We start from the raw sequence: 14,644 nt of genomic DNA, 5'->3' as shown, positions 1-14,644 counted from the left end.
TACAACAATCAACAAAGTTATACCTGCAGCGACACTACAGCACAGTTGTAGGATGAATCCCTAAAAGGGAACTTTACCTCCACTTCAAACGCTTGACTGAAAGGCGGACGTATCGGAAGTCAGTCGTGGTCACGCTGGTGCCATCTTGGATCCAGGCAGGGTTCCCTTACCAGGCAGGTGAAGTGGATGTGAAGTGAAGCACTGTGTCACTCCTGCTGAACACCCCCGAAGACGAAGAAACGCAGGTCAAGTGCGGGCGTCCACCCATCTAACACTGAAAAACCAAGTGCCACTCCGGACCATACCACAGAGCTTTTCAGATGAACTCTACAAATCAGTGTTTGGTTTGTACTCATTTGGCTAAAACAGTAATCACCAAAAAGAGGAGCCGTGGATCTTTGTCAGGACGGGTTCATCGTGTCACGTAAATTTCAATCGGCTTAAATTACGGTTTAGATCTTATTTAGCATGGCCTCTCCTTTTGTGTCATGTTTTCAATTTACGGAAAACTAGCAGCAGGTTAAAGCTTGTTAATGTGAGTTTTGGCATTTCGGTCAGTTTTCATTACATAAAAGAGCTAATTTGTTAATTGGACTCACTTCCTTTCTGTGGATGAACAGCAAACGTGCAGCAACTGACAGGTGTTAAAATAAGCAAACGTGTAAATTAGTAGGAATCTCTGGTTATCTTAGCAGCACGGTGCTACATAACCAACGCTACGTGGATTTTATTTAACTGAAACAAGGCCTTAGCTTGACGCTTAAATTCAGTTTCGAAAAAACTGAGTTGAGGCAGGTCGTGCAAACGTTCCATCTGTTTCTGAAAGCGTCCACACCGGCATCGCTTTAACTCTTAACACAATTTAAATAAGTAAGTGAAACACAAATTAAACCCCTGTACCGTGGTCCTGAGCAAGGAAACTAGCTATAGGGATCAGAACAGTTTCTTGTACAAGGCTCTAAACGTATGCATTTCTGTTGTAAAACTGAACGTTTTAACATCGGGGGCTGACTTGGTTGTGGAGCCTCTAGTGGACATTCGAGGAACTGCAGCTTTTTGCACTTCAGCTTTGGTTTTGGTTGAGTCTGGTGTCGCGCCTGTAATATCATCACAGTTTATATTTCCTAACACACAGAATGAGGAGAACTTAAGCTTCAGCTGTAATACAACACTATGACGTGTGTCCGTCTCAAATCAATCATAATCTTGAGAACCAGAGTTGGAAAAACGTTGACTTCAGCTCTAACTTGCAGGTTGAACCGTCGACAAACTGAAGAGCTGCAAACTGCTGCTGGCATTGACATGAAAATGAAAAATAATGTTCGAGCACATCCGAGTCAGAATACCTTCTGTTCTGGTCATTCTGCAGACATCGTGTGAAATCAACTTTACGGTCAAAGACGCACCAGAACACCAACAAAACGCTTTGGTTTTTTTTTTTTTTTATTTTAATCGTTTCCATCACTTTTCTCAGTCAACACTGGCAGGCATAATTTGTTTTTTGTTTTTTTTATAGGCAAGAACAACATGGTGTGAGTTCTAGAGTGAAGCAGGAAGCAGAAAAATAAATAAGACTGTGTACAAAAATACAACCTCACTGTACAAACGCTGCACCGTACAAAGCAAAAGAGAAGAGATGGGAGACTCGGCGGACCTCGGTCTCGACTGGCGTATGGCACTTTTAAAGACTAAAACAGTCAAGCCTAAAGTTATTCTCAGAAAACATGCAGAAGAGCATTTCTGGTTATAAACAATGCATTTATCAAGTGCTGGTAGGTCTGTAATAAATCCCCCCCAAAAAATTTAAGTGTGTTTTTGGTGTGACTGAATAAAATAAAGTCACCACCGACGATACCATAATCTGTAAAAGGACGCTCATACGAAGCGTTTTAATAACGTTTTCCAGAAGCTCCACTATGAATTATTTCATCGACGGCACACTTGAGTGCTGTAAAACGCTTCTGAGTTATACTTATTCGATGGCATTGATTTTCCGTATTGATTCTTTAAATCACGCTCGTACTATATATACGTCAATAGTCATCTTGTATTTAGACTTTAACCGGTTAACGTACGCTTGTATGCGCAGCGGACTGTAAACACTCAACAGCAGACATCAGAACAAATCAATGACCGCAGGAGGTCGGACCGCGTGTCACTGTACCAATATGCAGTTTGATTGAAGACCAGAAGCTCTTTTTCCTGTTGCCTTTTCACTGAAGTACCTGAGCACCTGTACGCAAAACACAGGATCCCGTTAAAAACGCAGCCACCTCACAGATAAAGGACGATATGGTTGAAACCGAGCAGCTCCGTAGATTCAACAAAAAGTGATCAATTTCCGTAAGTGTCGGAGCAGATCTCGGTCAATCATGCAACACAAAGTGTGCTCACAAACCGGTAAAACCGTCTGGAAACCTCTCGTGCGACGTAAAACAAAGAGTGTCATGCATTTTTTATGAACGATCAATAATCATTCCGAATCTTTCCACCAACGGAGCAGCAACACTGGCCGATCAAAAGCGCGACAAAGGATGACTCGCAGGAGCCGCTAAAGAAAGCAAAACGCGGCTCTCTGTCTTTGCACTACTTGAAGCCATTCACGAGTGAAGCGCAGAAGAAATGCTGAGCAAAGGAACTTCACTTCGTTACTAAACACTGAAGGGGGGGAAAAAATCAGCTGCAGACTCCAGATATGTCAGTTCCGACGGCAGCAGCCTCTCTCGCTGTCCATCATGCATCAGGGGTATGCAAATACCAAAAAAAAAACATTAGAAAACATCAATAGCAGCAAAATATGAATAAATAAATAAATACATCATATCACAAAACACATTCATCTGTGGGTTCGTTCCACATGGCACGGAGCACGACAGCGAAAAATAAAAACAGACTTTTTAGAAAACAGAAAGAGAAGTGGACTTCCAGAAATAGCGTCAGTATTTTTGGAGCCAAACTACACTACACACCGCAGATCAAAGCGTCAGTGCTAAACACGCCTCATCCTGGATTACATGAGGGCTTCTCGGTGACATCTCCATGCTGCAGGCGACACACACTGAACCTACAGTTCGCTACTGTACGCTGGGCTATCAAACAGACATCAAAAGACCCCGTTCGCCAACGGGCCGAGCGATGATCAACTTGTGACCGCTGACTCCGCGGGTGCTTGTCAGGACGCGAAGGTCTCGGATGGCGACGGATCAGTCTTTGCTCTCGGTGCGCGTTCGTCTGATGACCGAGGAGAAGAAGCTCCGACCTTGCGGTTGGCCCATCAGCATGGGAGCCTGGTTTTTGTGGACGATCTCAATCTGGAGTTGGAACAGAAGAGTTGAGATTTAGCTCAGGGTTGTTCATTGTTGAGCAAAGAAATACAGAATTAAATGGCACAGAGAGGTAAGTTCACTTTTTGTTTTCTTTACCATCGTCCATCATGTCCATCAGACATTTCTCACGGCTACAGGAAACAACAGCAACTTCTAGCAAGTGCCAAAAGATTCACATTGTGTAATAAGTCATGCCATTTAGTGGTATTTTACTGATAACGCTCTCCTCCCTGCATGCAAACAACTCCCCCCATGACTGTTTTCGGGGTACTGGAGCTACATCCTGGGCTGAGCACCATCCACTCATTTCTAAATATTATTTTAACTTAATTTACATATACGGTGCATTTAATTTGACTTAAGACAGGTGCTTGGATATTTCTGGATTTCTTAAATGCTTTGTAATATTGACTAGCTGAGCTCATTTTTGTTTGCTGTGTAGTAAGTTCAGGTGTTTTATTTTGCACCTATTGTGTGTAACTGCTCAGCCGCTGTGTGTGTCCCGTTTTGTTCTTTGTTTGGTAGGTCGGGTCAGTTGGCTCTTTTATGAACCCACAATATCAGTGCTTGTTTTTCTTGATTGATTTTTCTCTATTATTCGGGGGAGAAGAATAAAATAAAGCCCTTATTTTGAGAATCCACCTGCGACCCCTCATGCTCTCCAGCTCGATCCCTCTCACAGCAAAGTGTGGTTTACAGAAGCTGAACCGTCAGACCTGCATCTGATGGAGCAACAAGATGAATATGTAACATATAATGTTAATATATTTAATGTAGACAAACTGCGATGTAATGAAGTCGTCTTCCATCCATCCATCCATCCATCATCTCTACACCCTAGTCCTCACTAGGGTCATGGGGGGCTGGAGTCTATCCCAGCTGACTCAGGGTGAAGGCAGGTTCACCTGGACAGGTAACCAGTCTATCACAGGGCTACACTTAGAGACAGACAACCAAGCACACTCACATTCACACCTACGGACAATTTACAATCACCAATTAACCTCAGCATGTTTCTGGACTGTGGGAGGAAGCCGGAGAACCCGGAGAGAACCCACGCTGCACGGGGAGAACATGGAGGCTCCACGCAGAAAGATTGCGGGTGTCCTCACCGGGACGCGAACCGGTGACCTTCTGGCTACAAGGCGACGGTGCTAACGAGCCCAAGTCGTCTTCCTAACATGACAATTTAAGCTCCAATGTTAGCTGGCTAGCTGTTTAGGGGCTCATCAGCTCGTCTCCCTGAGTCGCAGAATTTCAAAAACTATGAACTAAACACCTACTGGAGCCATATTCAAGACGTTAGTCACTAAACGATGTTGTTAAGTAGCTTGTTTATGAAATATTTGCATACAAGCTACAACAACAGTCGGGCTACTGCTGCTGTAAACTGTTGTTTTAATGCATTCGACTGCTTTGCATGAGCTGGGCTGATTCACAGTTAATGTCTTGGTATCTGTAGAGTAGCTGCTGCATGTGTAGGTGAAAACAGCACAGCCAAAGTGTGTTGTAAAGGAAGTTATGTGTGCACAGATTTGCGTTGGTGTCTACGGCCTCAGATGTGGTGCAGATGTTCTGAAGTTTGTGACAGCTGTGATAATGTGGTGCATAATCATGTACCTTTAAGCAATGTCCGAAATGCACCAATAGCTGTTTTCCATCGTCCCCCCAGTGAGTCTTCATGCAGTCGACTCTGTACTGTGGGTGAGTGGACGTCCGAACCCGGCTCTAGTTTCAGGACTGTGGTCCAGTCGACCAGCTGCTTTAATCCAATCAGCTGTTCAAGGCCACTCAGCTTCCTCCCTTTCTCACATTAACGCTAAAGTAAAGTGAAATTTGCCGCTTTGTTGTATTATTTCTAATTAGAGAGCAGATTTCAGAACAGACGATAATTGAAGAGAGAAATAGCTGCAGGCTTTTCTTCTGTCTGGTATCATTCTGAGGTGAACGTCTTTGAGCTCTGAACTGTTGGAGAACACAAAGACGTCGCTGCTGGTGAGGGACTCTTTGGTGTTTTCTAACAGAAACGCAATTTATCTAAAAGTTAATTGAGAGAGCAATTGACAGAGAAACTGTAAGACTGTTCACTGGGTGCAGCTTCATGTTCTCCTGAGGTCTAACCAAATAAAAAGTTCCACTCGACAACGTAAACAACTGTCTCACCACTGGAAACAGGGAACAGTGAGTAAATCAATGGTTCTCTACGTACCTCCAGGGGTTCTCGAAGGGGTTCCACTGAGTTCTTTACCTTTCATTTGAATCACTAGAACGCATCCTCGTGAAATAACGAAGCTTCTAGGCACAGTTCGTTATACCCAGAGCTATCTCCCCACAGAGTTTAACTCAGCAATGCATCAACAACAGCAACAACAAAACTCCCATATGGGTCTTGTGTCCATATGGGTTCTTGTCAAGTGGGGTCTTTTTGCTTATAAATGTATATTTGAAAGTCCTTAATACAACAAACTTTGAGGATCCCTGCGGTTTGTGGCTGCCATAATGAATGGTAACATATATTACGGTGGATTACAGCAACGTTTGGGCTTTAGAATATCTGATAATATCCTGTTTGCCAGCAGCGACACCATTTCTTTTGAAAGCTGAAATTGCAGAATGATGGAAGAACAAACATCAACCATGAAGGGTTGTCAGATTAAGCACATCATTATACTGTCACGCTAAGAGTCTGAAGGCAGTAATGGGGAGGGGAAATGCTGCCATCTGCATTCAAAGGCCCACGTTCACTTCAAAGAAAAGCTGCCATTTATTGTACTTGCACTCTGACTCTGCAGCAATTACCAGCTTTTGTGAGCTCTTCGACGTGATTGAACTGAATGTTTCTGATGTACCTTACAACACACGTGATAACCTTTCTAGCCAAGACACGGGTCACAAAAAGAGGACCTGAAGGAACACCTAAAGTTAATCTGGGAGGTAACTGAGGGCTATATTTAAGATGCAACATTAAAGGTTATGTGTGCATCTTGGGCCAAAACAAAGTCGACCACGCCTCCTTCCTTCACTTTCATTTACAACCAGAAAGGTTGTTGTGTGCACGAGGGCCAACAAAAAGCCACAACCGTCCACCCATGCTGACACTGTGATGGTTGGACCAGACTCACTGGATGTAGAATGTGGGTAAAATAAAAGCCTGGCGTCGGCCGCTCATTCCGGGCGGCTTTGTCCTTCCCTTTCACTTATCGGCACGTTAACGTTTTCTCTGCAAACAACAACCTCCGAGCAGCAACCTGCCACATGGAAAAGTTTTGCTGAGTATTTGGATCGTGCACTTAGGCCACACGTAGCAGGTATCTCCCAAAGCAAAGATACTTTTCTACGATGTTTCCTGTCATCCACACGAAAAGGCAGATTTACGGCATTAAAAATGATTCTTTCAAAAACCTTTGACCAAAGTGAAGATCTGCGAATCCTCCGTTTATACGTCTGCATGTGGACGTCAATAACCAGGTTTTAGGTTTTGAAACATCACTGCCTGCGACTAAACACATTCTTTACATCACATACGCGACCATTATTCCACGTTTGCTGCTATATTAATGCTGTATTTATGTACAAAATCCTGCACATGGCACCTTTAAGCAGTAAATGGTTTTTCAAAATAAAATGTAATGCTGGTGAGAGCAAAAGATGTAAAATGTACTTTTGCCTTATTTTCTTGGATTTCAATCGAAGTCGAAGAACCCAAGGAAGGATAAATATGTTATTTAAGGTCATTCTGATTATATGTTTATTATGAAGAGTTCAAGATTAATAATGATGGATTTATAATCCTGTGTATGATTTAATGTATGTTGTACTGAATGACGACATGTTTCTCCACCTTATTTTACTTAATTGTGAAGTTAACGAGATGAGCTGTTGTGTTTGTTGTGTGCATAATTGTGACTGTGCGTATGTGTGTGGACCCCAGCCAATGCTAATAATGCTAAAACTAGCCGATCCTAATAAACAAAACAAAACAAAAGCAGTACATGGCCCAAGACTCTCCGTCAGAAATCACTTTACGACAGAGACCAATTAGAATAAATAAATGTGTTTAATGTAATCAGAAGTTATCCACGTTTAAAAAAAAACCTCAGAGGGTGTTATGTTTAAGCCTTAACAAAGAGGTATTTTACATGTGGAAACAGAGCCGCAATTCTGGTTTGTTAGCAGTTGTTTCAGACCTAGTTATCGGAGAGAGTGACACATGTTGTACGTCGCTTCAAAATGCAAATGGTTTGATGGTGTTAAATATGTTATGCATGCAGAGCAGCCGAGATGCATTTGCATAGTTGTTGTTGTTAATAATTAGTGGAATAATATCCCATTTGAACTGCGATGTTTTTATAAGCAGTTAACAGGTTGAGTGATGCAAATCCAGCTCTGACATACAGTATGAATAACCTGCCGTGGAAATCATCGCAGCACGATTATGTGTCCCTAACTTTGCTCGGCGGAGTTGCGCCGGCAGACAGAAGAGCACTTGCAGGCTACTTCTTTTGTCATGCATCGGGTTTCTTAGCTTCGTCTGGGCGATCCATATGTAAATCTCAGCGACACTTCATTTGCAGCGGCGTTCTAATTAAAGCTAAACACAACCGTAATCAACACAAACTGAAGAGCTTCGTTTTTGAAAAAAAAAAAAAAAAGGAACAACTCGGACAGAGAGCAAACACTTATGGAGGTGCATGTTGGAGATGTAGAGGGTAAGCAAATTAGAAGAAGTAAGACATCATCAGGGATTTGTTAACATAAATTACTGCACAATAAAGACCAAGCGATAATGTGTGCAGTAAATGCAAGGGACAGAAGAATACATTGGACACACGTCTTTCTGAACTGTTGTATTCTATCTGTTATTAGAAAATGTGTTTGTTCGATTTATGTTTAAACGTATTTCCTCTGAGCTTAATTGCATCAACTGGCATTGACTAAAATCTGGCACATTTAGACACTAATGATATTAATGAATGGGAGCTAAAGTAGAACAGAATGATGAAGTTTTAATTAACCAAAGCTTAACAGGAGGAGCTTGGTTTTGTTTTGTAGGATTGTAGTGAGGGCTGCAAGGTGGCGCAGTTGGTTAGCACCGTCGCCTTGCAGCAAGAAGGTCGGCGGTTCGCATCCCGGTGGGGGTACCGGGATCTTTCTGCGTGGAATCTCCATGTTCCAGGTTCTCCGGCTTCCTCCCACACAGTCCAGAAACACGCTGAGGTTAATTGGTGATTGTAAATTGTCCGTAGGTGTGAATGTGAGTGTGCTTGGTTGTCTGTCTCTAAGTGTAGCCCTGTGATAGACTGGTTACCTGTCCAGGTGAACCCTGAGTCAGCTGGGATAGACTCCGCCCCCCATGACCCTGGTGAGGATTAAGGTGTGTAGATGATGGATGGAGCTCATCTTGATGTCTCTAGCTAGACTCCTGTTTGGTGGATCTACGACTACGATCACCTGAGGTCACCAAACGCCACTTCTACCGAGAAGGATAAAGGTGTCGGTCACAGTTTGAGCTCTAAATCAAGTGAGCTCAGGTGAAGCGTGGCTGGTAATAGTTTGTTTAAAGTTTGTTTGTTTTTAAGACTGTAGCTTTTTGTTTGGCCTTTTGTCCACATAGAAAAGCAGCTTTAGGTCCCTGAAAACAGACCTTTTGGGAAGATCGTTTTAGGGTTAGCAGCTTTAGACTTGTCTAAACATGCCCAGTGTGCAATACCAGACATGTGATGTGCATTTACAGTTGTGTTAGTGTGGACAAAGGTTATTCTGGTAGATTAATGGTAGCAACTGGACCTGCTTGAGTTCCTTGAAGACGTTTCACCTCTCATCCAAGAGGCTTCATCAGCTCTGACTGACTAGTTGGGAGATACTGATATCCTTAAGGAGACATTAACACCTGAGTTTCGGTTTCAGTTGGGGGTTTGTTGCTCCTCCCCCCTCGTCCCAACTAGTCAGTCAGAGCTGATGAAGCCTCTTGGATGAGAGGTGGAACGTCTTCAAGGAACTCAAGCAGGTCCAGTTAATTAATCTACGAGAACAACTATGACCTGGAGGACTGAGAACCTTCACAGACATGGACGAAGGTTGTTTCTGAAACTGTTCTAAAACATGCTACTATGAAACTTAAACTTAATGAACGCAGCTCCTGACAGCAGCATCAATGTAAACGTGTACCAGTGCGCCGCCACCACATCACTGCTACGTGGTGTCAGAGGTGCAACAGATCACACCTCCAAAGACACACAAAGATAATGATGTGCGTCGTCAAAGGTGCCACATACAAAGCATTCCCAGTGTGATGCCGCCCCCCTCCTATTCCTACAGTATACAGTACGTCACTGCTAAATGTTTAGGCACGGTGAATAATCTACGGCAACGACTTACAGTGCAGGGAGTCTGCATCCAGGGCTCACCGTCGATCTGCATGGGAAGAGATTTACTGGTTCTGCAGGTGATACACAAGAGAACATGAAAAATGAAAGATTAAAGTTACAATTTTAAAACGTAACTCTGACGTAACTCATTAATTTAACTGTTGCCTCCTTTTCCCCTTTTCATTGAGCACTGAGCACACCAGCTCACCTACAACTCAAACAAGCTGTAATATTAAAGTAATTCTGCAGAACAATCATATGGAAATGCACCACCCTGCAAGTCAAGGGGATTCTCTCCTCGGGCGTGTTACGTATAAAATCCATCTGAATCTGTGTTTCTGAGACCGCTGTTGGCTTTAAAGTGGAAACGCTCAACCATGACTTTGACTCTTATGATGATCAAGTGCTCTTCTGGTGTATAAAAAGCACCAAACAAGGCAAAAGGAGCCTTAAAGTTTCTGGAGACAGACTGCTGACAGCGAGTTATTTAGTTCTGAGCACACACACAGAACATACAGCTGTAAGAAGATATTTAACCAAACGTATACTAGATAAGACTTGCTTACTCCACCTTTAACACGTGCCAGTCTTTTTAAAATGACAAAAATTAAAATATCAACTACATTTGCTGACTTAACAACTTCATAAAGATGCTTGCAGAAGACAGTCGGCCAACACTGACCTGATGGTCACCGAGGAGCACTGCGCCAGGCGTCTCCCAGCGCTCTTTAAGCCGGTGTAGATCTGACCCATCTCCATGGCTCCCTCCAGACCTACGACCTCCAGGAGCTGGTCAGACAGGTCTAAGACAACAACAAAAAAAAACACCACAAAACCACACCTTAAAGTAACAGAAAGTCCAATAAAGCAAACATGCTGCTACGGTGTGAGCCCCGTGTTCATGCAACAGCTCTGAATATAATGAAAATGTAGAATTCTGTCCCCGTATGAACACATATTGGACGTCTTTTTTATTCAGGCGTGTTTATAGGATTTAAAAGTCAGGGTTAAGCTAACATTTAACTTGCTTTTAAATGCTGGTATTTATAAAAGACAAAGACGCGAGAGGTGAAAAGAGTTCCATAAGCAGTGAGAAGACAAATGAGGGATGAAATGTATGTAGTCAGAAAGTGTGGAAGGAGAGAAGAAGGAAGTGAGAAGCAGGTGAGGAGGAATAAAAGAACAAGACACACGTGATGTTCCTCACGCTGCCGTCTGCTTCTGAAACATTTAACATTCACAGCTTTGAAAAGAAAAAAGAAAAAAGGCAACAAGCTACAAACAAAACAGCTATTAATTAGATTGCACCGGCAATGCAAAGCAATCTTGTGATAATATAATTATTAATTTCTCTTCTGTTTTTCAGTTATGAGCATTGATTTTGCCCCTGCTGGAAGCCCAGTGTCACGCAGGGCCCATCTGTTTCAGCGGCCCGCTCTGCCTCCGACTCTCCATCGACTCGTCCCTCCACAAATTAAGAAGCTGCTGCCTCGCTGTTGGGAGCACGCAGACTCTAATTGAAACTAAGACCCATTTTTAGGCACTCGGTGCGTGCGAGCGTGTTAGCTCGCTGTCACCGACGCTGCTCCGTGGCTGTCATGCTTATTGCGAGAGTCGCGCTGGTTTCCTGAAGGAGTGTCGTGGGCGATGCGGCCGTTGTGCTGAGATGTTGCCGACCTGTGGTGTCCAGCTGTCACCATGGTGATGGACATGCGTCTGCCCCGATCTTAGCGCCGGACAGTGAGCGCAGTGCTTTCCAGGGTCGGGGTGGAAGAGTGTGTGTACATACAGTCCACAGCAGGTTGACCTCCTGACACCGAGCTTTAAAGCTGCTCCCCTCATTGTGACTTCTCACGTCGATGCAAACGGCTCACACAGGCCCGTGCTGACACGTATGATGGACAGCGTCACCACGGTGATAGGGATTCCTTGTTGCCCTGGGCTACAGAGATCCAGTATACCCCAGAGGGCTTTGCTATGGAAAAGAACACAGAGGCTGCAGCAGCGTGTCTGCCACTTTAACCAGGTCAGGGCGAGTGTGTGCAACCGGTGGATTGTAAACAAACACAACAAAATATATGCTTCTCTAGTCGGGCCTCGATCCCATTGTGTCAAATACAGGTGCCTCGTCGGGTCCATTTTTCCAGTGTGCAGGATAAACTTTACCAGAAGTCCCTGAAGCCTGAGAAGTCTGCGTTGTAACGTGCAGTTGATGTTGTGACAGGGTGCATTTTAACCCACGCTTTCATCTTTAAGCGAAAAAAACAGCATTTCCACGTGGGACACAAGCCTCAGGGTGAAAGCACTGCGACACAAAGTCCCACCATCGCTCCTGTTTCAAACTGGAAACACTCCCGTATGTCTCCCAGGTGTTTGCTCTCAGTGTGGAACGCTACAGCGAGCGGGTTCACATCAGACCCGGTTGCAGACCTTGTGCGTCACGGCACAGATGCCCGGGGACACCTCGTGCGTATCTCTGAGACGTCGCTTTGATGAAATGGCGGTATTATGACGCCCTGGGAACGAGAACGATTTTTTTGTTTTTTTTTTGTTTCCTGCTTTGTAAATAATTTCTGGACTTTTTAAACCCCATTAAAAAAAAAGTAACTCAGAATTTACAGTAGAAGAAACTCACATCCCTGCCCATAGTTAGAGTTCAGTAGCAAAAACAACACAAATAACTGCTTAATTTGTCCAAAAAATAAACAAAATGGGGGAATAACAAGCTTTTTAACGTGGCACCTTGATTTCAAAATGAGCCTGCATATCAGCGTTTCTATTATTCATCTCACGCTGTCTCGTTTTCATTTATTTTAACACGGAGACAACACAGGATTTCAATAAAAGGTCTCGCGTGAATGAAAGTCAGATTTCATCTACCGTGATTTACTGGTGAGTTCCCATTAATGCGTCGAATCGACAGCCATTATTTCTCATATTAGAGGTTCGAATGAAACACCTGGAACAGACAATAAAAAGTCCACCCTGCCAAATATAGAAAAAGCCATCTTGTTTACTTCCCAGAGATAAACTGGGAGAAAAGTGGAGCCCCCCGACTGTTTATGCAAGAGACGGGCTGAATTATTAACACGCCAGATAAGCAGCCAAATATAAACCAAACCTCACCTTCAATCAGCATTATGTGCCTCAGTCAGGTGATGAAATTGTGATAAATGCTGAAGGTGGCGATGCAGAGAGAGGGACACCATCATATATTTTTTAAAAATAAAATTGCGTCCATATGGGACACACAGAAGCAGCTCTGTGGCTTTAATCTGCAGCCATGTCTTCCCGTCAGAGTGTGGGATTAGAAACGGCGTCCTTGTCACTGTCAAACAACTACCTGTCGAGGCCGGTGGCTGCACTGACGCATGTGGAGCGACAGGGTGAGAGCAGGGGAATAAAGCACAGGCGGTGACGGAGCCGAGCAGCACCAGGACCAGCGGCCGATCAGCTGAAAGTAAAACTAAGGAGGGATGGCGGGAGGAGGAGGAGGGAGGGCGCGCGGAGGCCGATCCTCCAATGAAAGCTTCATGGGGCTTGTCACGGGGGATCAGTCCCAAGCATCAACCCCTCCACCCACACACATGAACCCCTCCTCCACCCCCCCCCCCACCCCCGCAAAACCTCAGTCCCATTCTAAATAATTCACTCTGCAGCCATTCCCTTCCACCTGAGGGGCTTGTCTCCTGGCGTCACCAGCGGGACGATTTAACAGCTCCCGAAAGGTCAGGGTTTTTTTATCCCCCAGCCACCCACCAGCCACCCATCCAAACACAGATGCACCCACACACACACACACACACACACACACACACACACACACAATAATCCCAGCCAACAGTTTGATCGGTGCTCTGCGTTGCCCCCTCTGGGCTAATGCACTCCCGTGTTTACCTCTAAATACGCTGTTCTCTTGATCTGACAAGTTAGGCGGCTCACCTTGAGGGCACCTTCCACAAGGGCATCTATTCTTACAAATGCAGTGCAGGTGGAGGCCGAACACACACGTCAATACACAGGCAGACACGAATGGGCAGACGTCGTGGCACACACACTCCCCACTAAGTGCCTTCCCAGGTTCAGACTGTGGCCTCTTTTTCTTTCTTTTTTTTTAAAACCACAAACACCAAAATGATTGATTTTTTTATTCAGGGATTAATGGAGTGTTCATCATCATGAGGTTGGACTTTGAATTGATCAACTATCTCCTTCGTCTGACGGTCGCAGCATTACATTAGGGAAGTTAGACGCATCCCGACATGCAGCTGGGTTCTGTTCGGGTTGATTCTATTACCACTGAGCTGTGTTTCCCCTTTCTTCTTCTTCCCCGTCGTCCCCGCTATGCTTTACAACACTTTTCCGACACCATGAAACATTTATTTTTTTTGCTTTTTGATCAGACGTACAATAAATGCTGCTCCTGTGAATTAGGGACTAATTTGACAGATTCTAACAAGCTTTGAAGGCGCAACTGCTCCAAAGGAAACAAAAAATGGAATAAAAAAAAACAAAAAAACAGCTTCATCGGCAGCTTCACAGAGATCTGTTTTTCCAGCAGTCATGTTCCGACCAGTGAAGTCTCATAAGGGATCACCGGCAGCCATGTCTGGAGATCCTCAGCGACTCGTCACGTTTCAAGCCCGACACTGATTGTAACATCCACTTCATCCACGAGTACAAACACACAATCCCACCAGGAAACCCGAAAACATACTGCGCACACCTGAGCAGGCAGCAGTTAGACACGATAGGAATAAAATACAAAAAAACGCCACACCTATAAATATAAATTTAGAAGGAGTCCTAAGTTCAGGCTGAGATAAAATCCTGTTAGCAACACGTTTCACATATAGGTTGTGGATGTATTGACTGTGACGCCATCATTAGTTTGTGGACTCGTTTTTGAAGTCTTCTGTCTTACTTCTTTAATCAGATGTCAGGAACATA

At 44.2% G+C, this 14,644-nt stretch overlaps 1 protein-coding gene across 1 annotated transcript in view; it reads right to left on the bottom strand.

Moving 5' to 3' along the window:
- Positions 1-3,203: 3,203 nt before the first annotated feature.
- The window catches only part of dgkb (diacylglycerol kinase, beta), an 86,996-nt gene continuing 75,555 nt past the window's right edge, over positions 3,204-14,644 (bottom strand). The window contains exons 22-24 of the mRNA XM_008287365.1: positions 10,377-10,497; positions 9,705-9,765; positions 3,204-3,311 (exon numbers count right to left, since the gene is read on the bottom strand). Of these exons, the coding sequence (XP_008285587.1) occupies positions 3,204-3,311; positions 9,705-9,765; positions 10,377-10,497 (290 nt within the window). The remainder of the gene's footprint in view (positions 3,312-9,704; positions 9,766-10,376; positions 10,498-14,644) is intronic.

This window comes from Stegastes partitus, unplaced genomic scaffold, assembly GCF_000690725.1.
Source record: "Stegastes partitus isolate 25-593 unplaced genomic scaffold, Stegastes_partitus-1.0.2 Scaffold497, whole genome shotgun sequence".
Classification (NCBI taxonomy): domain Eukaryota; kingdom Metazoa; phylum Chordata; class Actinopteri; family Pomacentridae; genus Stegastes; species Stegastes partitus.
The sequence above is the reverse complement of the archived record's forward strand: the minus strand, read 5'-3'. Positions and strand labels throughout refer to the sequence as shown.